General features: G+C 44.1%; 1 protein-coding gene across 11 annotated transcripts in view; it reads right to left on the minus strand.

Moving 5' to 3' along the window:
* The window catches only part of gtf2ird1 (GTF2I repeat domain containing 1), a 200,237-nt gene that overhangs the window by 24,382 nt on the left and 149,321 nt on the right, over positions 1–26,534 (minus strand). For 5 of the 11 annotated variants that reach the window (XM_078548429.1, XM_078548432.1, XM_078548431.1 and 2 more), the window contains 7 exons: positions 22,290–22,358; positions 18,162–18,254; positions 16,751–16,834; positions 13,300–13,483; positions 11,362–11,390; positions 8,917–9,066; positions 821–868 (listed from right to left, as the gene is read on the minus strand). In XM_078548429.1, the coding sequence (XP_078404555.1) occupies positions 821–868; positions 8,917–9,066; positions 11,362–11,390; positions 13,300–13,483; positions 16,751–16,834; positions 18,162–18,254; positions 22,290–22,358 (657 nt within the window). Of the gene's footprint in view, positions 1–820; positions 869–8,916; positions 9,096–11,361; positions 11,391–13,299; positions 13,484–16,750; positions 16,835–18,161; positions 18,255–22,289; positions 22,359–26,534 lie in introns of all 11 variants that reach the window. The other 6 variants (XM_078548437.1, XM_078548435.1, XM_078548433.1 and 3 more) reach the window with 3 other exon arrangements.

Consider the following 26,534-nt stretch of genomic DNA (forward strand, 5'->3'; position numbering starts at 1 on the left):
TGAGGAGAAATTTCTTCTCTTGGAGGTTCGTTGGTCTTTGGAATTTTCTTCCACAGAAGCAGTGGAGGCTGGATCATTGAATATATTCACAGCTGAGTGAGACCGATTCTTCATCAACAAGGGAGTCAAAGGTTATCAGGGGCAGGCAGGAAAGTGGAGTTAGGGCCACAATAAGATCAATCATGACCTTACTGAATGGCAAAGCAGACTTGAGGGGCCGAATGGCCTACTGCTGCATCTATTTCTTATGATCATATGACTTTATCCGCATTGTATCCATTCCAAGCCCTTCTGACTGACAGAAATATTACAGAAAATCTGTGTGGAAAGTGAAATACATTGTTTCATAGTGAAAAATTGAATAATCAAGACAGGGGGGCAGATTTAATTCTATGACTCTGAGTGGCTTGTGTACCCTGCCCCAATACCCAAACCATTCTCTTGCACTTATAACAGTGCAAGCTCCAACTTGCTGTGAGCTTTCCTCCAGAGCTTGGACATTCTCCACTTAACCGGCTGAACTAAAATTCAATACAAGTGCATAAACTGTTTCAATATTGTCTACAGGCCACTAGAAAGACTGTGGGCCACTCATCAGTGATTGTAAGTTGAACCTTTGGCTTAAGGATTGGGAAAGCACACACAGGGGCCATATCTTTTGCCTAGTGCACCAGAGAGTGCAATTCTCATTTCAAATGGTCAGACATTTGTCCTGTCAATGGAAGCAGTTAGCAGAATTATGATGCAATGCCCACGCGTACATTAAGAGAGCTACACTTGCAGTCATTCAAAGGTACAATAAGAGGAATAGAGAGCTTACCCTGTAAAGCAGCATATGCTTTTTCTAATGATGTTATTCTTCTGGGTGCTTGAATGAGGAGAGAGCAAAAGAGAAAGTGCGAGAATCAATTTCAGTTACAAGTGCAGAATTCTATTAGAAAAAATAAAACATGCAGCTCCTAGTATTTTAGTCCTGGTTAAATGAGGCCTACCATTTAATCAAACTCTAGGCCATTTTAAAGTGAGAGCTAGTCTCACTCAGTTGAATATTACACACCCCAATGATATTTAATCATCTTCAAAGTGGCCCATCAGTCAATCTAATTTAATGGCAGCTGATAAACTTAAATTGGTTTTTGAAGTTCATCTTTCCCAAGATGGTCCACATATGATTTCAACTCATCCAATTAGGATGAGTCATTCAAGATCATGACCTGCTGGGGGAGTCATATTAACTGAGATTTATCCCACTCAAATCACACCTCTTTCTGACTGATGCAGAAACGGCTTTGACCTTCAATGTCTATGGCCTCAGAGTGTACGATCATCAAGTTCGAAAGGAGAAAATATGGTGGGCTGAGATGAAACAAATTTCAAGGAACTTTTTGGCAATATGAAAACAAATCCTGTTCCAGAGAATATTCCCACACCAGAATGAAGTGTGGTTACATGCAACAGGGCTGGCTTCATTTACCATTGGGTACTGAAAGTTTTCATGATCTGGGAAACACTTACAAGCTTTTGGGATTTGCTTACATCAAAGTTGCACACAATTGGGTTCCATTATTGTGGACACCTGCCTGAGGGCTACTTATTTTTATCAATACACTGAACAACAAATGTTTAAGCCGATTGACTTATTGACCTGTTGCTTAAATCTAGCAAAAGGGTTGACATACTTAAACATCTCAGCAATATCAGGAAGGTGGGAAGCTTAGTGCAGGCAAGGGTATCAGACTGTGGTGTCTTGAACAAGTTGAGGCTTTGGAAGATGGGGGCAGAGAGGCTAGCTATGAGAACATTAGGAAAAGCCATATTGAAGGCATGGTTGAGACTTCCAGCAGTTGTGAACCTTGGATAGAACTAAGTGGAGGTGGATAATACCACCAGGCCAGCAACACCACCATCACTGCTGCACCCCAAATTATTGTACAGTTCCTGGGGGGAAGAACACACATTACTTATATTTAATGGCAATCAAACTTAGCGCAAGACTTTTGAAGGGCAGGTACGCATGTATGGGTTGTAGGAGTGGGCTTAGTGTTGTCACTACAAGGTACGACACGTCATAACAAATTTTGTAGGTCAGCAGAAAACAGATACAAATCATGAGCAAACAGGATGCTGATTGAGCAGATATGGGGGTGTTAAAGCAATGCTTTGGGTGCTGGGACAGATTAGAGAGCCTTAAAACGTGGCCCAAAGAAATTCAGAAAAAAACAGTGATATACGGACTGGAGAATCAACACATCCTTCATAGAATCACAATGCGCAGGAACCCATTCAGCATATTGTGTCTGTGTCGGCTTTTTGGTATCCAGTTTAGTCCCATTCCCCTGGCTTTTTCCCAGCCCTGCAAATTTTCAAGTACTTATTGCGCTAGTAATTTGGTGGTTTCCGTACGCAGGTGTGCCTCTGCTGCATATGATGTTCTGATAATTTTAATGATGGTACTCAAGCTGTTTATTGGCTACATGGCTGTGGCGGGGATGGATATTGGGTATCATTTGCCATGTAAAAGTAGTCAGCAACTATTAAAGAGGAGGTGCATTCTGGCTACCGACAACAGAGAAACACCTCGGGTTGAATGGCTGGAGAAAGGCAGTTGAGGGGACACCAAAGCTCTCCACTAGCTGCTGCCTTGGAGACCCTGGTCTCTAGGCAGTGAACAGGAGGAATTACATCCATTTCTCACCTCCCCAGGGGCAGGAAACCCTTCAGGCATCAACTCAGGAGGCCATGAGAAGAGTATGTCAATGGAAGGATCATTGCACCCGGGACATGGCTGCAATGTCCCAAAAAACATAATCATCTAACTAGAGGTGAGAATACCACTCCGAGCTCACGGATCTGCCACTTATCAACAGCAACACTGGCAGATCTAATGACTCCCCTCCCCCACTTGCCTTCACTGTCCAACAATCACTGCATCACCCTTCACTACAACTACTTTCCCTCATCCTCTCACATTCACTATGATTACAACCCTCACTCACCTACATCTCACAGACTCTCAGCTATTTCACTGCAACAGCCACAATCTCCAAACTGCTCACAGAACTGCTCTCATTAACACACCCCCTCAAAGAAAGCGCGCTTGCCAACATGGACAGGGGCAGAGTTGAGCCTGTGACTATGTAACAATATTTTGCATTTATGTTTCTTTTTATTCATTCATGGGATGTGGATGTCACTGGCTAGGCCAGCATTAATTGCCCGTCCCTAATTGCCCTTGAGAAGGTGGTGGTGAGCTGTTTTCTTGAACCGTTGCCGTCCGTGTGGTGTAGGTACACCCATCATGCTGTTAGGAAGGGGTTCCAGGATTTTGACCCAGCGACATTGAAGGAACGGCGATATATTTCCAAGTCAGGATGGTGAGTGACTTGGAGGAGAGCTTGCAGATGGTGGTGTTCCCATGTGCCTGCTGCCCTTGTCCTTCTAGGTGGTAGTGGTCATAGGTTTGGAAGGTTCTGTCTAAGGAGCCTTGCTAAGTTCCTACAATGCATTTTGCAGATGGTACACACTGCTGCCACTGTGAGTCGGTGGTAGAGGGAGTAAATGTTTGTGGATGGGGTGCCAATCAGGCGGACTGCTTTGCCCTGGATGGTGTCAAGCTTCTCGAGTGCTGTTGGAGCTGCACTCATCCAGGCAAGTGAGGAGTATTCCATCACACTCCTGACTTGTGCCTTGTAGATGTGGACAGACTTTGGAGAGTCAGGAGGTGAGTTAATCGTTGCACGATTCCTAGCCCCTGACCTGCTCTTGTAGCCAGTATTTATATGGCTAGTCCAGTTCAGTTTCTGGTCAACGGTAACCCCCAGGAAGTTGATGGTGGGGGACTTAGTGATGGTAATGCCACTGATTGTCAAGGAGCGATGGTTAAATTTTCTCTTGTTGGAGATGGTCGTTGCCTGGCACCTGTGTGGTGTGAATGTTACTTAGCACTTAACAGGCCAAGCCTGAATATTGTCCAGGTCTTGCTGGACATGGGTGGCTTCAGTGTCTGAAGAGTCATGAATGGTGAACATTGTGCAATCATCAGCAAACATCCCCATTTCTGACCTTATGATGGAAGGAAGGCCATTGATAAAGCAGCTGAAAATGGTTGGGCCGAGGACACTACCCTGAGGAACTCTTGCAGTGATGTCCTGGAGCTGAGATGATTGACCTCCAACCATCTTCCCTACTGCTATGTATGACTCCAACTAGCTGAGAGTTTACCCCGATTCCCATTGACCTCAGTTTTGCTTGGGCTCCTTGATGCCACACTTGGTCAAATGCTGCCTTGACGCCAAGGGCAGTCACTCTCCCCTCACCTCCAGAGTTCAGCTCTTTTGTCCATGTTTGAACCAAGGCTGTAATGAGGTCAGGAGCTGAGTGACCCTGGTAGAACCCAAACTGAGCACCAGGCGAGCAGGTTATTTGCTAAGCAAGTGCCACTTGATAGCACTGTTAATGACCCCTTCTATCACTTTACTAATGATTGAGAGTAGGCTGATGGGGCTAATTGGCTGGGTTGCACTTGTCCTGCTTTTTGTGTGCAGGACATACCTGGGCAACTTTCCACATTGATGGGTAGATGCCAATGTTGTAGCTGTACTAGAACAGCTTGACTAGGGGTGTAGCAACTTCTGGAGCACAAGTCTTCAGTACTATTGCCGGAATATTGTCAGGGCTCATAGCCTTTGCACTATCCAGTGCCTTCAGCCATTTCTTGATATTACGTGGAATGAATAGAACTGGCTGAAGACTGGCATCTGTGATGCTGGGGACTTCTGGAGGAGGCCGTGGTGGATCATCTACTTGGCACTTTTGGCTGAAGATTGTTACAAACGCTTTAGCCTTACCTTTTGCACTAGTGCTGGGCTCCCCCGTTATTGAGGATGGGGATATTTGTGAAGCCTCCTCCTCCAGTGAGTTGATTAATTGTCCACCACCATTCACGACTGGATGTGGCAGTACTGCAGAGCTTAGATCTGATCCATTGGTTGCGGGATCGCTTAGCTGTGTCCATCACTTGCTGCTTATGTTGTTTGTCACGCAAGTAGTCCTGTGTTATGGCTTCACCAAGTTGACACCTCATTTTTAGGTATTCCTGGTGCTGCTCCTGGTGTGCCCTCCTGCACTCTTCATTGAACCAGGGTTGATTCCCTGGCTTGATGGTAGTGGTAGAGTGGGGGATATGCCAGGTCATGAGGTCACAGGTTGTGTTCCAGTACAATTCTGCTGCTGCTGATGGCCCACAGCACTTCATGGTTGCCCAGAATTGCTAGGTCTGTTTGAAATCTATCAAATTTAGCACGGTGGTAGTGCCACACAACACGATGGAGGGCACCCTCAATGTGAAGACAAGACTTTGTCTCCAGGAGGACTGTGCAGTGATCACTCCTACTGATACTGTCATGGACAGATGCATCTGCGGTAGACAGGTTGGTGAGGATGAGGTTAAGTATGCTTTTCCCTCTTGTTGGTTCCCTCACTACCTGCCACAGGCCCAGTCTAACAGCTATATCCTTTAGGACTTGGCCAGCTCAGTCGAAGTCCCCCACCCAGAGTTCATTCTGCACCCTTTTCACCCTTAGTGTTTCATCCAAATGGTGTTCAACATGGAGGAGCACTGAATCATCAGCTGAATGGGGAGGGCGGGGCGGGGGGGGGGGGGAGGGGGGGGGGTAGTACGTGGTATTCAGGTATTCAGCAAGAGGTTCCCTTGCCCATGTTTGATCTGATGCCATGAGATTTCATGGGGTCCAGAGTTGATGTTGAGGACTTGCAGGGCAATTCCCTCCTGACTGTATACCACTGTGTCACCATCTCTGGCGGGTCTGTCCTGCCGGTGGGACAGGACAGGACATAACCAGGCATCGTGATGGTGGTGTCTGGGGCATTGCCTGTAAAGTATGATTCCCAGAGTATGAGTATGTCAGGCTGTTGCTTAACTAGTCTGTGAGACAGCTCTCCCAATTTTGGCACAAGCACCCAGATGTTTGTAAGGAGGACTTTGCACAGTCGACAAGGCCGAGTATGCCAGGTGGCCCGTCCGGTTTCATTCCTTACTGATTTTCTAGCAGTCTGATACAACTGAGTAGCTTGCTAGGCCATTTCAGAGGGCAGTTAAGAGTCAACCACATTGCTGTGGGTCTGGAGTCACATGTAGGCCAGACCCAGTAAGGACAGCAGGTTTCCTTCCCTGAAGGACACTAGTGAACCAGATAGGTTTTTACAACAATCGACAACGATTACATGGTCATCAGTAGACATCCAATTCCAGATTTTTATTGAACCCAGGTCCCAAGAGCATTACCCTGGATCTCTGGATTACTAGTCCTGTGGCAATGCCTCCCCTTTCACTACGCCACCACATCCCCCTGCCATAAAATAACAGACAGGCTTGTAACAGTAGCATTTACTGTAAGATAACAAAAAAGCCCCAAGATACTTCAAAGGAGTGCTAGCTAACAAAATTTGACACGAGCCATGTAAGGAGATATTGGGCCAGATTTCTTCAGAGTAGTGGAGACTCCATTTACTTTTAAAAATGGTGGATGGGACCTGGATCCAGAAGTCCTGCCCCCATTTTCACCAATAGGGGAAAGAGGTGGGGTGTAACTCATGCATGAGGGAAACCAGAACTAAGCAGGTCAATGCTGAGTTCAAACAAACCCCATTTTCACTTTAGCAAGGGCCTTATCCCACAGTGTGGGAACTACAAATTTATGGAGATGACATAAAGGCTCATGAAGGTCAGAGAAGGTACGTAGAACTATCAAGCTGTGAAGCTATTTAAATCGCCAGCCCTTTAAAAATGTAAAATAAACAGACTGCCTGTGTCAGAGAGAGTTGAAAAAAATCTGTTCTGGAAGTTACAAAGGCTGTTTGTTGACATCACCCCAAGGGCTATCATAGTATCATTATTAACATTTACCTGCTTTCCACAATCTGCAATTATCTGAGCAGCGGGTCCTAAGTTCAGAGTCTGACTGACAGTTGGACGAGGTTATTAAAGGATTAACTGTCTTTGGTGTGGGGTTTTGAATAAAGTCTGCTTGTTACTCTACAGGATTAAGTACTTGCAGGATTTTAAAAGTGTTGAATGGGCTTTCATGAATGGGAGAGTTTTTTTTTAACTATAATAGAGGCTGCAATAGATATTTAGATCTTTATTTTATTTCATTTCATCTCAACATGCCTTCTGATGTCTTCCTATGGTGGATATGAATGAGTTGGCATTGAGGATGCAATGGCAAAGGGTTGCGGGTGGAGGGAATAGGTTGGTATTAAATTGGCATTGGGCTATAAGGGGCTTTGGGGGTGGGTGGGGGCATGAGTTGGCATGGGGCATAGGAGGGACCATTGAGGTGGGTGGGGGCATGAGTTGGCATGTATGGTGCATGGGGAGTGGTTAGGAGATGACTGGATATTTGGGATGGGGGGTGGAGGGCCTAATCTTTAACAATACAGCTGGGACTAAGTCCCGAAGAAATGAGGTGGGCCTTTTGAAAAGCCCACCTTGGTACTCAGCAGCCCGTGGCTGCCTCCGATCTGCATCCAGGGGCGTCAGGTCCGACTCCATCCCGCAGCTGCCGCCTGGAGTGAAAATCAAGTCTGGCAGGGCAGTTTCTCCCGAGGCACATGTGGTGAGCCTAGAAATTTCCTGTTGCACACTGTCCACCTTGACGGCAAGAATCTGGCCTTTAAATCAAAGAAGTTTTAAGGAGTGTCTTGAATGAGGAAAGAGGGGTAGAGAAGCAGAGAGATTTGGGGAGAAAATTCTAGAACTTAGGGTCTTAGCAACTGAAGGCATGGCTGCCAATGGTGGAATGATTAAAATTGGGGATGCTCGAGAAGTCAGAACTGATGGCGCGTGGATATCTCAAAGGGTTGAGAGGCTGGAGGAGATTACAGAGGCAGGAAGGGGTGAGGCATGGAGGGGTTTTGAAAATATGGATGAGAACTTTTAAATTGAGCCATTGCTTAACCTAAAGCCAACGTAGGTCAACGATATCATGGACAATAGGTAAACAGGTCTTGGTGCGAGTTAGGACATGGGCAGAGATGTCGTGCAGCATTTCTTCAATTTAATCCTCTTTCTTCCTTCTGACTTCTTTTTCACCCCATACACTCTGCTTGATAAGCTGCAGATACTTTCACACCCTACTTTCCCTCTGCTCTCCTTCACACCACACATTTACCCTTGTCCATCTCTTTCATTTGAGCCCTGAGAATGTGCCAGTTGAGGAAAAGCAGAGAAGTCTTGCTCAGGAAGAAGCACTGTCACTCAACCCAATTCTCACAACCAGCTCAGATAGTGGCTGACTCTGTAGGCTAGTTTTGAGACAGTGTCCACACACGGTGATTTACTGGACATGGGCTTGCAGGAGCTAGGGCAGGGGGACAGGGCAGCATGGGTGCCAGTTCACCAGAGGGCAAGGCTGCATACCCGTTCCGCTGCAGATGACTTGGACAGAGGGCCCAGGCTATCAGAGAAGACAGATGGAGATCTACTAGGAAATGCTAGATGCGCTGGGCAGTCTGTCAAAAAAGCTTGCAGGCAATCTCCCGGACCCTCATGGAGGAGCCCAGCTTGAACTTGTCTCAAGGTTTTGAGCAAAGCATGGAGGTAATTCTATCCAGTAAAGACCAAGTTGTCAGCTCCATTAATAACACAGTGGCAGCCACCATGATGCTGACAGCTCTGACAACTTCCTTGGCAGATCTGCGATGCTTGCCCTTGTCTTGCTTGGAATGGAGGAAAGAATAAAGGACTTCAATATTTATTGTGCTTTTCACAACTAGGGCATTCCAAAATGTTTGACAGCCAATTAAGTACTTTTAAAATGTCGTCACTGTTGGGATGCAGGAGAACAGTTCAGACAGTTTTGATGAAGTGTCATAGATCTGAAAGTGTGACCCTACCTTCTTCTTTTCGTTGAGGGTTTCCAGCATTTTCTGTTTTTATTTCAGATTTCCAGCAGTATTTTGGCTTCTGAGGATCTTGAAATTCTTTTGGTGGGATACAGGCAGCCAGCGGCACTGGGTGAGGATAGGGTTGATGAGTGTGCAGGCCTTGTGGGAAACGCAGAGTTGTGGATTAGCTGAATGCGTAGAGGGTGGAAGCAGAGAGGCCAGTGAGGAGGGCTTTAGAGAAATCAATCTTCAAAATGAAGACGGCATGGGCCTGTAATGTGGTCCATTACATAGGTCGTTCTGAAGGGCTAGAACCTTGCACTATTGGACACAGTGGCCTGCTCAATGCCCAATGTGCACTGTGTCTGGTAATGTGGCCTGGAAGCACGATAAGCATTTCGAGCCCATAGGCATTGTGTGTGCAAGGCTGATTAACGACCTTTCATGCAAATTAGAAAAAACTCTGTAGACCCTTCACTAGCTTTTAACAGAGCTCCCTGAAGCAGCTTTTTTATATAAAAAAAACAAATTGCAGCCATTGCCTGCTGCTTATTTTTCAACTTTAAAAATGCTGCAGAGCTTGGAGTTGTTTCTTAGCCTGTCAGTAAGCACAAAAGGGCTTTAGTCTCTTTAATCATCTCCTTAAAGCTTTTCCCACCTGCCACATGGATCTCTTGGCCCGGCTATCCATTCTGTGATCCGTGCATGGGCATTGCTCTGTTTTTACAAGGTTAAGGAGGAGGTGGATGGAGTAGGAATCTCGAAGGTGGTGGTGGTGGAAGCAGCCCAGAGGTGGTGTTGGTGCTGAGGAGAAGGCCCCGAGGGAGCATGCCACCAGGTTAATTGGCATCTTCTGTGCTGACTTAGGATTCTTCCTTTTGTTGCCTGTTCGTGCAGGCCCTGGTACTTTGTAACTGGAAATACTGGAAGGCACTTCCATGCGGTGACAACAAATCCCTGAGGAAGCTATCACAGAACTGGGGTCAGTCCTGTAGCCACACTGACAAGGCACATCCAGGTCAGGGACGTGTCAGTAGCTGTCAGGGTAATCTTTGAATTCTGAATTCACAGCCATATCAGACAAGTTTCCAACCACAGTTGCCATTTTTGCATGAGCTACTCAAACCCTCCATTTTCCCAAACAATACATCATGGCCCTTCAGTATAATTCTGATCGAGAACCAGGTGACATATCTATCCAATCACTGGTCAATCAGCTAGAATGGGGAGGAAGGCTAATACATACAGTTACTTTAGCCCCTGAACCATTCAATTTACTAGTTATTGCTACAAGCACCACATAACCTGATCAAATAAACGACTTTGGCCATTGTCCATGGTCTTAAATTGTGACCATGAATATAGCAGCTTTCCTCTCCAGCTACCCCATACTGCTTCTTCTCAAATCAGATGCTGAGGCACATTGCGATTCTAATTATACCAAGTATTATTGGCCCTAACAGTGTGGAGCAGGCATGTTCAGTGTGTTCACCCCTGGATTTCCTCCTTGTGAGGATATATTTGGTGCGTTTTCTAATTTCTAACTGTGTTCTGTTTCTTAAGTATTTCCTCAGGGAGAGGGCGATGTGAGGTGGTTTAGCCACTCAATATCTCTAGGGACGGAAGTGGTCCGGTACCTTCATTCTTTCATTTGCTAGGTCAGTAGATAGCCCTGCAACTACAAGTGCTACAGGTTTTGAGGTGGTAGCTGCCTTAATCTAAACCTTCTTTGCATTCCTTACAGCAAGGCAGTGAACTGTTGCAGATGTGGAAACCGGAGAGACACCTCCTTCACTCATGCCTGCCCCTGCCATTCTTCGGTTGCTGGGCTCGCTCAGCATTGCACACAGGCACAGTCCACATTACTGGCAATAAGAGACAGTATTCCACTGCCCAGTGGAGCATTGTTCATAATACCACTAGAGAAACATGCTGGGGGTTTCTTTATTTGAGTTTTACTTTTGACCATCTTGTACCATTAAAGACTTTGCTCACACTGATCAGGGTTCCAGCCCACATTCCTGTCTATGTTGACACAGGCAAGTAATAAGTGACTCAGAAATGCTGCCAGCTCTCTCCCTCTTATGTCTCATCAGTCAGAAGGTAAATTTTATGAATTTGTCCTCCGAATGGGAATCTTCACCCAGCAGGAGTGTACATTGGGAATTTGTAAATCCCTCTTTGCTCTGTGTTTCTGGGAGGAGTCCTACTTGTTCTAGGTCTTGTCTGTACCAAAGAGGGAGAACTGGCAGCATATCTGATCCTCCAATCACCTGCCAAGGTGCCATTCCTGAACACCAACAGTATGTCTTTACCACAGTCCCTCAGAGGTGGGGGTAAAATGCCCACTTGGCAGCTTTATGGATTTACTACTACCATGCAAGTTTAAAATAAAAATACAAGAGAAGTGTTTAATGCTATGAAGTTGTTATTTATGTGTAAAAATACCCTTACCAGGTTTGGGGATGAGTCCTTGGAAAGGCCTGTAAAATGACAAAAGCATACAAATTTTAGAAGATTGCAAAACCATTCATTAGAATATCATGTTACTAGGCCTGTGACGTTCCCCAATGTACGTAAGAACATGAGAAATATGAGCAGGAGTAGGCCATTCAGCCTGGTCTGCCATTCAATAAGATTATGGTTGATCTTCAACCTCAACTCCACCTTCCTGCACTATATTCATATTATTCCTTGATTTCCTTAGACTATCTTAGCCTTTATTACGAAGGAATTGAATGTAAGGTCATCTTATTGCAATTATATAGAGCCTTGGAATATTGTGTACAGTTTTGGCCTTCTTACCAAAGGAAGGATATACTTGTCCAAGGGGGAGTGAAATGAAAATTCACCAGACTGATTCCTGGGATGAAGGGATTATCCAGTGAGGAGAGATTGAGGAGACTAGGTTTATATTCCCTGGATGCTAGATCTCAATGAATGGCAGAACAGGTCAAGGGATTAAATAGCCTCCTCCAGTTGGAGGCATTGGAGGGTTCAGATTCATTATAAGCAACACCACAACTGGATAAGGCCACAAAAGCTAATGCTAAGAGTACGAAATATAAAAGTCAGAAAGTAATGGCGCGTCTGTGCAAAATCTTAATAAGACTGTGGTTGGAATACTCTGGCCTGAATTTTTCCTGTGTCGTGCGGGCTCAGCGGGAGCGGTCATGGAGCCAACCGCTGCCCGCGATCAGCTCTGCACCGCCATTTTACGTGTGCGGGCCAATTAAGGCCCGCCCAGTGTAATACGCGAGTGGTAGCACTGAGCGCTACCTGTGTGGGAGGAGGGAGAGTCGGGTCCAGCACTCTTTCGCGCACATGTGTGAAAGAATGCTTCAATCTCCCTGAGGCAGCTCCGTGCCTCAGGGAGATTGAAGCACTTTTTTAAAAAATGAATAAATGCAATAAAAATTTAATGAAACATGTCCCCTCATGTGACTGTGTCACATGAGATGGGACATGTTTTTATTTTTCAGGAAAAGTTTTAATTTAATTCGTAAAAGCTTTAGGAAACATCATCCCGCTCATGGATGAGATTTCCTAAAAAACATAAAGGCTGCTTGGCCTTTTCGCCTGCCCGCCAACCGTTAGGTTGGACGGGCAGCGTAACATTCATGTTAATTACCTGTTTAATGGCCTTAATCGGCCTAACAATTATCGGCGCACGCCCGCAGAACGAAACATCGCAAGACAGCACGATGATGTCGGGACGCATGCTCGATGTCATCGCACATCATTTTACGTTCCAGCATTATGGGCCCGCCCCCGCACGCCAAATGTAAAATCCTGGTCTGTGTATAGTTTTGGTCTCTACACTATGGGAAGGATGTTAAAACAATGGAGAAAGTGCAGTGCAGATTCTCTAGGATGCTTCCTGGTACAGGGAAATACAAATAGGGAAAAAGACTTGAAAGAATGGGGCTGTCTTTGTTAGAACAGAGGAGATTATGGGGTAATTTGATAGAGGTGTTCAAAGTGATGAAGGAATGGGACAGAGTAGATAGAAACAGATTTGAGAAGCTAGACTGAGGGAACACAAGATGTAAGTTAAAATGGGAGAGATCTAACACAGGAAGAAATTTTACACGAGTGTTGTGAGGCTGTAGATTATACTACTGCAATTAGTGACTGAAGCAGAGACAATGTCAGCAATTAAGAATAGGCACTCTATACTTTTATCGAGATTTAACTTCTGAGTTCATTCAATTGGCTGGTTAATCATAGCTCCCTTGTTTTTACCCAGTTATTTACAGCTCTTATTTCTTGGTTACTTTCAGCTCTGGTTTTAACCTGGTTATTTACTGCTCCTCAGTCATCATTACCTTGTTAGTTAGAGTTCACCTGTTGCCATTATCTGGTTATTTACAGCTCCCTTGTTCTGGTTACCTGGTTATGGTGAATTTGATTTTGTCAGCCACGGCCAAGATTCTCTCCAAATTCTGGGATCCAAACGTGCAGGGTTTTCGGAATGGAATGCCAGGTGGAAGCCCTTCAATTATAACCGAGCCAGGATTGCTTTTTATGCGTTTATAAGGAACTTGAACAGGGTATTTTATACCTAAAGCTTCACCTGTAAATGATAAGAAGTGAGGCAATAACACTAACATCTCTCCAATTTTTACAGAGTGTACAAATCAACATAAAGAAGGGATGGCACAGGCTACTGGGACAAGACATTTCTTTTATTCTTTTATGGGATGTGGGCGTCGCTGGCTGGGCCAGCATTTATTGCCCATCCCTAACTGCCCTTGAGACGGTGGTGGTGAGCTGCCTTCTTGAACCGCTGCAGTCTATGTGGCATAGGTACACCTCCAGTGCTGTTAGGGAGGGAGTTCTAGGATTTTGACCCAGCAACAGTGAAGGAACGGCGATATATTTCCAAGTCAGGATGGTGAGTGACTTTGAGGGGATCTTCCAGGTGGTGGTTTTCACATGCATTTGCTGCCCATGTCCTTCTAGGCGGTAGAGGTCGTGGGTTTGCAAGGTGCTGTCGAAGGAGCCTTGACAAGTTGCTGCGATGCATCTTGTAGATTATACACACTGCTGCAACTGTACATCAGTAGTGGAGGGAATGAATGTTGTCACACATGGTGAGTTACCAAACTCAGCTGCCATATTGAAGGAAGCACAGAGCAACAGTTTGACAATTCTCTACAACACAATCAGATCAACACTCAACAGGCCGAAAAATATTCAATGCATCTTTAAACTTATCAGGGCTGAGGCAAACTAGCTTTATGATCATGTTAGAATTAGTTAATAGTTCTACTACAAAGTAAATATTAACTTAGAGCAGTCTTAATCAAGGGAATATGATTTAGAACACTGCTGAGAAACCCTTTTAAACATGAGCTTATAAATGATTGCTGCAATAATAGTTTGTAGGTGCTTAATATGCTATGACATTCCTGTCCATTATTTCAGCAGAAACATTGAGTAGGAATTGCACTTTGCTGTGTCTCTTTTACATGTAAAGCTGCTGCTGCGTTTACAACATTACAACAGCGACCATTCTTCAAAACTACTTTGTCGGCTGTAGAGCCGTTTGGAATATCCTCAGATTGTGAAAGGCGCTATATAAATGCAAAATCTTTCTTTCCCTTTACTTCTTTTGGGTAAATCTGAATCCCAGCCAACAGGGGCAAGGCAGAAATTTGTCCCAAATCAAAGTTGACTTTTGGTCAATTATATCTCCAGGTATTGTCTGCAACAGGTCAACAAAAGGGTGCGATGGAGTTAAAACTCTCGAGGGAATATGATGGTGTGTAAGGTGACTCATGCACAAGTGGAACCATGTATAGTATAACCCACGTGCTCTTTGACTAGGTTTTTGGACACACCACTTAATATCTCCCTTCATACCATGGCATCCATCTTTTGATTGTGCACCTGAAGTGCTGTAGGATATCTTTTTGCATTAAAGGTGCTATATAAATGCAAGCTGTTGTTGTTTCCCTCTCGCACCAAGTAATGAACACCGAAAAATAAATTCTACTCTCCCACTGCCCTTTGACCTCAATTTTAGCCCCCCACTCCAGCAGGAGGGAGAGGGATTAAAGTGTCAAAATCGTGCAACTCAGTCCCATTGATTTGCAGCTATGAACAGGCCATGGTGTTCTTATTTAAGATTAATCCACCAATGAAGCAACAGTGCTGAGCGCAACCCTTTCCAAACCCCCAGACTCATGAACCTCAAACAATGAGAAAACAACTAGTGAATTGAAGAACGGAGAGGACTGGGACACACAAGTGTCTAGCTGCAGCTTGGAGTACCCTGGTCTAAACTAAGCATTTGGAGTTTGGACGTTAATTTTATTTTTTGCACTGCCTAGAGAATTAGCTTGAAGAGGAGAAAGTTTCTAGGGACCCGCTATCACCCTAGGATTTCTGAATGCTCATTCACAATATGTCCTGGCTTTTTTTTTATTAGTTCATGGGGCATCGGCATCGCTGGCTGGGCCAGCATTTATTGCCCATCCCTAGTTGCCCTTGAGAAAGTGGTGTGCCGCCTTCTTGAACTGCTACAGTGCATGAGCTGTAGGAACACCCACAGTGCTGTCAGGGAATTCCATGATTTTGACCCAGCGACAGCGAAGGAATGAAGATGTGGTTCCAAGTCAGGATGGTGTGTGACCTGGAGGGGAACTTCCAGGTGGTGGTGTTCCCATGCATCACATGCTGCCCTTGTCCTTCTAGGTGGTAGAGGTTGTGGTTTTGGAAGGTGCTATCAAAGGTGCTTTGGTGAGTTTCTGCAGCACACTTTGTAGATAGCACACACTGCTGCCACTGTGCATTAGTGGTGGAGCGAGTGAATGTTGAAGATAGTGGATGGGGTGCCAATCAAGTTGGCTGCTTTGACCTGGATGGAGTCCAGCTTCTTGAGTGTTGTTGGAGCTGCACCCCTCCAGTCAAAGAGTATTCCATCACACGCCTGACTTGTGCCTTGTAGATGGTAGACAGGCTTTGGGGAGTCAGGCGGTGAGTTACTTGCTGCAGAATTCCCAGCCTCTGTCCTGCTCTTGTAGCCACGGTATTTATATGGCTAGTCCAGTTCAATTTCTGGTCAATGGTAACCCCCCCAGATGTTGATAGTGGGGGATACAGCGATGGTAATGCCATTGAATGTCAAGGGGAGATGGATGATTCTCTCTTTTTGGAGATGGTCATTGCCTTGTGTGGCATCAATGTTACTTGCCACTTATCAGCCCAAGCTTGAATATTGTCCAGATCTTGCTGTATATGAACAGAGACTGCTTCTGTATCTGGAGAGTTGCAAATGGTACTGAACATTGTGCAATCACCACACTTCTGACCTTATGATGGAAGGAAGGTCATTGATGAAGCAGCTGAAGATGGTTGGGCCTAGGACACTACCCTGAGGATCTCCTGCAGTGATGTCCTGGAACTGAGATGATTGACCTCCAATAACCACAACCATCTTCCTTTGTTTTAGGTATGGCTTCAACCAATAGAGAGCTTTCCCCCTCAACTCCAATTGACTTCAGGTTTGCTAGGGTTCACATTTTAACGAGGATGGAGGGGCATTCCTCACTGTCAGCCTCTTTTTTTGGTGTTGACTGGCTTTGTCTAGGGAGGATTGAAGGAAATTGGTGCAATGGCTGCTCCCATGGACCGGAATATTTGTACAGAGTCTAGGGACAGGCCAAAGACTTCATAGGTAATTTAAATATAAACCCTAACCGTCATTTCCTTGCTCCACCACCCTGAAAACATCCACTCACGCCAGCACCAGCAACATCAATGATAAAGGTTCTGCTGACTAGATTGCAGTCTTATATTCTAAGCATAGACACCATTGCAGATCAACTGAAATTACCATATTTGCGATTGAACAGGTCCTGCACTTGCTCCCGTAGATTATTGGCAATGTCCACTCTTGTGAGCTTTGCATCATAATTTTCTGCAAAAGAAAAAAATTTAGAACGAGAGTTGGGCTCCGTAGGATACAGAATCCAAAACATGGGTGCACACAATGAACAAGCATCCAACTTTTACATAAGTCACCTTACAAGATCCCGGAACATATATCAGACTGATTACAGGCTTGTGTATTATCTGGACTTAATGGAGAACATAGGGTTGCTAGTCTTTCCACCACCCCAGACTGAGTGGTCATAGGCCCAGTGCACAGGATTTTGATAAAACAATTGGCAGGAGGTTAATGACTTATTGTTTTTGCAGGCAATTTATTTTCAGAGATAGTGTGCATTAATTGCCACCAGCCCCTAACAATAATACTGGAATGAAGGGTATTTCAAACTGCCTTCACCAGTATCCTAGACACTCCATTGACTTTCACTTCAAACACATCCCTTCATAATAGATGGGGTTTTATTCCCAAACGAGCAAGGCTCCAATGATGTTGTTATTCTCAATCATGTTATGTGGTTAATTTTCAGAAACAACTACACTAACCTGCCTGGCCATCACCATCCAGCATTCACTTTAGGCATCAAAACTCCTGAATACTCAGTGGTTTCAGACGTTGGGCTGTAATCGGGACACTCAGGCTGCATATGAGTCCCACTCAAATCCCAAGAATGTAACATTCCCCCAAAGTACTCTCCTCTGCAGACATTCCTGGACCAAACACTATTTCCATTGTAGCGTCAGTGGATTCCTCCACTGTGTCACCCAAGCATTGGTCGAATGCCATTTTGATTGAAACTAAAATTAAATGTCCCTGTGCTAAAATAACACATGGTTTCGAGCTGTGGATACGAGATCAATTGATTGATTTGAACCTGTACCAAACTCAATTCACACATGGCCTACACAGCCATTAGCAAACCTACCAACTGCCCATATTTAGTGGGGATGTGAGAGAGTCTGATCTCCCACCCTGCCACCTCAGGTTTGCAATCTCACACTTGTGTGCACTGTCCCATTTCTCCTGCTTTGATATCAAACTGGGAACTCAATGGAGCTTCAGCTATTCCCGTATCCAATATTCCATTGAAAGCTGTCTATCAAATCTCAAGGGCCTACATTTAATTAAACTTTGGTGGTTCCACAGCAGACATTCTATTGGTGCTTTTAATGAATCTGTGAATACAAGCTCCTTTCAATTAAAAAAGCCCAGCCCTTGTTTCTGTTGAACAGCAGCAATATCTGTCTACAGAGAGGGGGAAATGGGTGGAATTCAGCTTGGACTTGCAATCCATCATATGCACTCTCACTGAGTGACTGTATCAGATAACCTCAAAATATGGATAGCTCTTACTTACCTGGGATCGTCACTTCAATGATGTTGAGGGAATTGTTTGATTTATTTCCATCTGAATTTGTCAGGTGCTTTACTGTGGTTTTATCTGGTGTTTCTGGCATAATAAAGAAAAACTGACATTAGATTTGAAGGCAACATGGCGTGACTGGTGAATTATTAAGTGTCCTTTCCCCCTCCCCCAATAAACTCTCATTTCATTCTTTTCTCATCATCCTTTTCTTATACTGTCACTAATTTGGATTTTATGATGCATTTAAGGGGAAGCTAGATAAGTACACTGAATCAGAATTGTTACAGCACAGAAGGTGGCCTTATGGCCCATTCATGTTCATGCATTTTCCCTCATCTCCCCTCCAATCCTTCTACCAATCCCCTTAAACCTATGCCCCCTAGTCGCTGACCTCTCTGCTAAGTTAAATAGGCACTTCCATTCCACTCCATCCAGCGCCCTCACAACCTTGTACACTTCAATCAAATCTCCCCTCAGCCTCCTCTGTTCCAAGGAGGCCAACCCCAGCCCATCCAATATTTCCTCATAGCTGCAATTTTCCAACATCCTCATAAATCTCTTCTGTACCCTCTTTAGTGCAATTACATTCTTTCGGTAATGAAGTGACCAGAACTGCACCCAGTACTCAGGTTGTGGCCTAACTAGTGTTTTATATAGCTCCAGCACAACCTCCCTGCTCTTATATTCTATGCCCCAGCTAATAAAGGAAATATTTCCATATGCCTTCGTAACCACCTTATCAACCTGTGTTGCTACCTTCAGGATTCTGTGGACAAGAAGAAAAATAGAAAAATATGCTGTTGGGTTAGATCAAGAAGAATGCATACTCCAGCATAGATCCGTTGGGCTGAATGGCCTGTTTCTGTTCTGTACATTCTATGTCTTAGGGGGGTCAGATTATGACACAGTCATTCAACCCCTTTGCCTCAGTAGCACATTAATGGACCCTGAAAACCTGGAACTCTGATTCTTCAACCAGTTTGAGCAGAGTCAGGCTGGGAGCTAGGTTACAGATGTTGGAGTTAAAATAGCAAAAAGCAGCTTATCAGATTTTCTGATTTTCATGTACCTCACTGAGAACAATGTGGAGCCTGTTACTTGGGTGACTTTCAGAACATGTGTCAGCTGATAATCAGAAGGTCCTGAGAATGCAAACATGCAGTAAGCTTGATCATTTTATGCATCTTTTTGAAGTGTTGCGAATATCTATATCATAATTCATATTTTAGAACATAACTTTTAGTTTTAAGAATTAAAGTGCTAAATGTAAGATAAAAGAAACATTTGTTCTAGAAACTGTTTTTTTTTAAATTCGTTCATGGGATGTGGACATCGCTGGCTAGGCCAGCATTTATTGCCCATGCCTAATTGCCCTTGAGAACTCAGTGGCTTGCTGGGCCATTTCAGAGGGCATTTAAGAGTCAATCAGATTGCTGTGGGTCTGGAGTCACATGTAGGCCAGACTGGCAGATTTACATTCCTAAAGGACATTAATGAACCACATGGGCTTTTACAACAATCGGCAATAGTTTCATAGTCATCATTAGGTTTTTAATTCCAGATTTTTTTATTGAATTCAAATTTCACCATCTGAACCCAGATTCCCAGAGCAGTACCCTGGGTCTCTGGACCACTAGTCCAGTGACAATACCACTACACCACTGCATCTCAAGTGAATGTGAATCAAACAAGCTTGGACTTCATTACAGTTACAAGCTAACCTATGTTTATTTTCAAGGTCAGCGAGTTAAAAATGTAAATGCTGGGCAATGGATGAGCAATTTCTAGACCTCTTGGTAGAGCCAGGGTGTCCATCGTTAGCTCCATAAAAGCTAGCAATTCTGGTAATAGAGCTGTAAAACTCCATTACAGATAGAAATTATTCCTATGGGTTGCAGAATCAAAGAGTTGCGTTGAGGTAAAAATAATTTGTTTGCATTCCTGCTTGAACATCTCAAATCATGCCATGTTGTCATGGAGATGGGCTGTGGGATTAGTAGCTTTCTTTGTTTAATTTGTGTGTGTGTGTTTGCTGACAGAAGCAAGCAGTTCAGTTTGGGAACAGACAGAGGCAGTTGTAGATTTGGTCTTGTGTAGGCTACAACTCACTGAGTTGGGATAGCCAAAGGAAATGAATGTTAGTCAGGCTTGCAGTTAAGCAGAAAAAATGTTAACTTTATCTTCACTGAGAAGAATATGGGCAGGGGCTCAAGCTCAGTGAGGAGTAAAGGAGCTGAAAGATTTGCCTCGTTTGAAGCTAGAGGAAGAAATCTACAGTAGTTTCCAAAAACTCTAGTGGTAGATAGCAGTCAACAGAATGAGTTTGGAAGGCTGTGAAAAGGCAGTTGTATATCTGCTAGCAGCAGGACAAGGACCTGAGGAGTCCACAGTCATGAGTTCTTTAAGGAAAGATTGGAGGATCACTTAGTCAAAAACTAATGGAAGGATCCCTGTAAATCTTGCATCTTGGAGAATAGCTGGGACATGGAGGAGAATTAAAGTGAATTCCTGGGGGCTGTGGCATACCTTTGGGCTGATCCCTAAAGCAGTGAATGAACCTATAGGATTTTGTAAGATAAGGGTACTCTTAGGGGGTTTGGTGGGGGGGGGGGGTCTTGAAGTAACAAGTAGAACTGAGTTTATGGCATAAGTCTTTATAAACTATAGCATTGTTAGTAGTGCTTGCTTTGCTTAATTCTTTTTATATACAATAAAGTTTGTTTTTGTATAAAAACTTGAAATCTTGTGGTGTAGTTCTGTCAATCACGGGGTGTCCAGGTTTCTCTTTAAATGTTAATGTTCTCGAATAGCATCATAATAATAGTTTCATAGTAACCATAATAATAATAGTTTCCTTTATATTCTGATTTGTGAAAACAATGTGTATATTTTGACCCTGTGTATAAAAGTAATTTTAAAAGATCTTCCAATATTTGTTGTATGTTGTGTGTGGTCCCTTTCAGGAAGTGGTTTAGTCTATTTGCTGTTCCTGAAGTAGTTTAGTCTACTGAACTTCTGAATGAACTGAGATGATCTGGTGGCATCTTGTTAATTGGGTGTTAGTGAAGTTCTGCTCATATCTATAGCTGTGCCCAAGAGATTTCCTGCAGGAATGGGGCACTTTGTTCATTTCAGCTGCCTTGAGTAGAAAGCAAGAGATTTCAATTACAACAAATTGGTTTTATTTTGATACATAAATAATTAGCAGCTCGTTTAAATTGGCTAAATGGGGTGGCATTCTGGCTGTGGTTACAAAGCTGTGTCAACATGGATATAACTAGCTTGTTCCTAAAATAATGGACAATGGGAATGAGTGATTGTCATGAAGCAAGTCGAGGGATCCTATTTGTTTCTACATAGAAAATGTATTGTGGGAGTGATTACATGCCGAGATCCTCCGATGATTTATGGACAGTGCAGAGTGGAATTTTGGGCGAGAATTACTGGCTAGAATCCAAACAAGGAATTCCGATGGCATTAAAATGTCATGAACAGTTACAGAAAATAATCAAAAAGGCCAATGGAATGCTGATCTTTCTATCTAGAGGACTAGAATCCAAGCAGGTAGAAGTCATGCTTCATCTGTACAAAGCCCTGGTTAGACCACACCTGGAGTGCTGCAAACAGTTCTGGGCCCCGCATTTTAGGAAGGATATGAAGGCCTTATAGGAAGTGCAGCATAGGTTTGCTAGAATGATTCCTGGACTCCAAGGCTTAAATTACAAAGACAGATTACACAAATTAGGTTTGTATTCCCTGGAAGTTAGAAGGTTAAGAGAAAGATTTGATCAAAATGTTCATAATATTAAGGGGAACAGATAGGCTAGGTGGAGAGAAATGATTTCTGTTGGTTAGAGAGTCATGGACTAGGAGCATAGTCTAAAAATGAGGGCCAGATCTTTCAGGAGAGAAATTAGGAAACACTTCTTCATCCAAAGGGCAATTGATGGTGAATATGAAAACTGAAATTTGGTGATAGGTTATCATGGTCTCATTGAATGGTGGAACAAGCCCAAAGGACTAAATAGCCTATTCCTGTTTCTAGATGATTAAAAAAAATGTGGATACTTGGGGAGAGGATTATTCTTCTTGTCCAACTATGAACTGCATTGCACTGACCTGTTTGGATCTGCCTCTTCAGCTGTGTTGCTTCATCTTTCAGGCAATCATGGGATTCTTGTGTTGTTGCTAGAATAAATACAATGATGGTTAAAGCGATCTTAAAATTCTAATTTCTTCAACCATCAGTCCTTAGGGTGGCCAACTGTGATTAAATGTATTTCCAGAGGTTTCATCACATGACATCCCCTCACCACCACACCATCCACACCTCCCCCCCCACCCACCCCATCAGATATAGGGGACTAGATATAATGAAGCAAACTGCGGCCTCTTTCTGAAGTGTCATGAGGTATAATAATTTTCACAATATTTATCTGGTTAATTGTAAAGTAGTTTTATAACTACTGCCCCTTTACTTCCCCTCTCCTCACCGTCCAAGGGCCCAAACACTCCTTTCAAGTGAAGCAGCATTTCACTTGCACTTCCCTCAATTTAGTCTACTGCATTCGATGCTCCCAATGCGGTTTCCTCTACATTGGAGAGACCAAATGCAGTCTGGGTGACCGCTTTGTGGAACACCTTTGGTCTGTCCGCAAGCATGACCCAGACCTCCCTGTCACTTGCCATTTCAACACACCTCTCATGCCCACATGTCCATCCTGGTCTGCTGCAATGTTTCAGTGAAGCTCAACGCAAACTGGAGGAACAGCACCTCATCTTCCGACTAGGCACTTTCCAGCCTTCCGGACTGAATATTGAGTTCAACAACTTTAGATCATGAACTTTCTCCTCCATCCCCACCCCCTTTCCGATCCCCCCTTTTTCCAATAATTTATAAGGATTTTTCTTTCCCTACCTATTTCCGTTATTTTTAAATGTATTTCCATCCATGGTTTTATCTCTACCTTTTAGCCTATTTCGATCCCTTTCCCCCACCCCACCCCCACTAGGGCTATCTGTACCTTGCTCATCCTGCTTTCTACCCTTAATGTCACCTATTAGCACATTTCTTAGCTAATATCACCACCGTCAATACCTCTTTGTCCTTTTGTCTATGACATCTTTTGGCAATCTCCACCTATCACTGGCCATCTATCCAGCTCTACCTGTTCCAACCCCCCTTAAACCAGCTTATATTTCACCTCTCTTCTATTTTTCCTTAATTCTGTTGAAGAGTCATACGGACTTGAAACGTTAACTGTGTTCCTCTCCGCAGATGCTGTGAGACCTGCTGAGTTTTTCCAGGTATTTTTATTTTTGTTTTTGTTGAGGTTTTAGCATGTAAGGTGTAAAGGAAACTTACAATTTTAGATAGGTGAAGGGGGATTTGAATTTCAAACAGGTTAATGAGAATAGTAGCAATATGAAAAGATTTGTATTGTAAGAAAGGTCAAATTCCAAAGACATAGGGAAAGAATGGAATTTACATATTAAAAAAGGTGAAACATATATAAATGAGAATGAGGCTGTGTCAGGGGGAGGTGTTGTAAGATCTAACAGAGGTGTGGGAAGCCTTCAGTATTTGTGCATAAACCTGCTTTACAGAAGCTGAAACTGGAGAAAGCCACTTTGAATTCCACTGTCCAGGACATTGTGTTGATTTGCTGGATCTGTTTAAAACCTAAAATCTATTTTTGGACCATTGCCTTAAAGGGGGTGGAGCTGGGAGTCAGGTAAATTAGGGATTTTAGGAGTTATTATAGTAGTAATTTGTAGACCTATGTATGTGCTTGAAACCTTCTCTTCTGTTAATAAATATTTTAATTTTAGTTTTTTTAAAAAATCTCTTGGTGGACTTACTACTACTGAATTCAGTGCACACATCTCAAAATAAATACAAAACCGTTCTGATAGCGGGGTCAAGTTTCCTTCGTGGATTTGGTCCACCTGCCACACATCATCTGCCACGTCATAACAGAAGGCAATTTCGTGCTCCCTCCGCCTTGCTCCTCTCTCAGCAATTTCAAAAGACCTTTGTCCTCAACCCTCTTTTAACACTGCCTGCCCCTTCACTCCATTCTCTTCCCTTCTGCTTGGTGCCCATTACATCCTTTGATCCCTAAAGCACTTTGCAGCACTAACAGGGGAGAAAGCTGTTTCTAGGGAATGCTGCTGTTATTATCTATCAGCAGATTCCCCAAGTCCCTTCAACCTCATCACTACATCCTCTATCTCTGCAATAATATTTGGCTGAGATTATTCCAAAGCTGAAGTGCAACTGAAGAGTTCCGCTGAAATCACAAATTGAAACAGACAAAACTCGTCATCATGGCAGCCTTGAGGTCGTGTTAGAGCTAAACTATTTGCAGTTGTGCTACATAAAGTATAGTGACTACCACTTTTCACAGCAGAGAATCATTGTTTGTCTGACTGCAACTGGTGAGACAGATGAGATATGTGGTGACATCTCACTCACGTGATTGAATGCCTTATGGAATGCAGTTCACACACAAATCAAAAAGGTTCAACGCTGATGACTACAGGATTTCACGCCTCTGCTGCTTGGTTTACAGCTTAAGCTCAGTCACGTGACTGGAAGGGAAGGGCCAAAGCAACCAGCAGCATGAAAAGCACTGGAAGGTGGATGGCATGGATACCAGGGTTCGATTTCTGGATTCACAATCTCACTGTATCCTCTGTGCTTGAATGGTTATTCTCTAAACCTACTTACCTCAGCCAATTGCTTCTGATTGAATATTGACACTTTGAAGTTGGCTGCAGTCGCTTCTGGGCCATTTCCACAAATATTTATATTTTTCGTTAAATGAGCTCTAATCCAAAGCAGTTTTGAAACCTCTTTACTTCCTCCATATTAGAGTCTGGTGCAGTTTGACTCATTCAAATAAGTGGAAGCATGAAGCAGACATTGTGGAGGAAGATTTGCTCAAAGCCATATGGCAGCAACAAAGTAATGATAACCGGTGATGGTATCACCTTTGCCTGCGTCGGAATCCCTATTCCCCATTGTTTGGCAGGATATATCTACTTTTATCTTCTTATAGCTTGGGTTTCCATGTGTGTGTTTTGGCTGATGCTTTGGGCCTATGCCCATCACTTCTATTGCCACTTTTCTCTTCCCCTTTTTCCTACATTTTTTAAATTCATTCATGGGATGTGGGCTTCGCTGGCTGGGCCAACATTTATTGTCCATCCCTGGTTGCCCTTGAGGGTGGTGGTGAGTTGCCTTCTTGAACCGCTGCAGTCTGTGTGGTGTAGGTACATCCACAGTGCTATTAGGAAGGGAGTACCAGGATTTTGACCCAACGACAGTGAAGGAACGGCGATATATTTCCAAGTCAGGATGGTGAGTGACTTGGAGGGGAACTTCCAGGTGGTGGTGTTTCCATGTGTCTGCTGCCCTTGTCCTTCTAGACGGTAGTGTTCGTGGGTTTGGAAGGTGCTGCCGAAGAAGCCTTGGTGAATTCCTGCAGTGTACCTTGTAGATGGTACATACTGTTGCTACTGTGCATCAGTGGTTGAGGGAGTGAATGTTTGTGGATGTGGTAAAGTGGGCTGCTTTGTCCTGGACGGTGTCAAGCTTCATCAGTATTGTGGGAGCTGCACTCATCCAAGCAAGTGGGGAGTATTCCATCACACTCCTGATTTGTGCCTTCTAGATGGTGGATAGGCTTTGGGGAGTCAGGAAGTGAGTTACTCATCGCAGAATTCCTAGCCCCTGATCTGCTCTTGTAGTCACAGTATTTATATGGCTAGTCCATTTCAGTTTCTGGTCAATGGTAACCCTCAGGGTGTTAATAGTGGTGTATTCAGTGATGGCAATGCCACTGAACACCAAGGGACGATGGTTGGATTCTCTCTTGTTGGGGATGATCATTGCCTGACACTTGTGTGGTGTGAATGTTACTTGCCACTTGTCAGCCCAAGCCTGGATATTGTCCAGGTCTTGTTGCATTTGGACAAGGACAGCGAACATCCCCACTTCTGACCTTATGATGGAAGGAAGGTCATTGATGAAGCAGCTAAAGATGGCTGGGCCAAGATCACTACCCTGAGGAGCTCCTACAGTGATGTCCTGGAGCTGAGATGACTGACCTCCAACAACCACAACCATCTTCCTTTGTGTTAGGTATGACTCCAACCAGCAGAGAATTTTCCCCTGATTCCCATTGACTCCGGTTTTGCTAGGGCTCCTTGATGCCACACTCTGTCAAATGTTGCCTTGATGTCAAGAGCAGTCACTCTCACTTCATCTCGGGAGCTCAGCTCTTTTGTCCATGTTTGAACCAAGGCTGTAATGAGGTCAGGAGCTGAGTGGCCCTGGCAGAACCCAAACTGGGTGAC

Source organism: Cetorhinus maximus, chromosome 9 (assembly GCF_964194155.1).
Source record: "Cetorhinus maximus chromosome 9, sCetMax3.hap1.1, whole genome shotgun sequence".
NCBI lineage: Eukaryota > Metazoa > Chordata > Chondrichthyes > Lamniformes > Cetorhinidae > Cetorhinus > Cetorhinus maximus.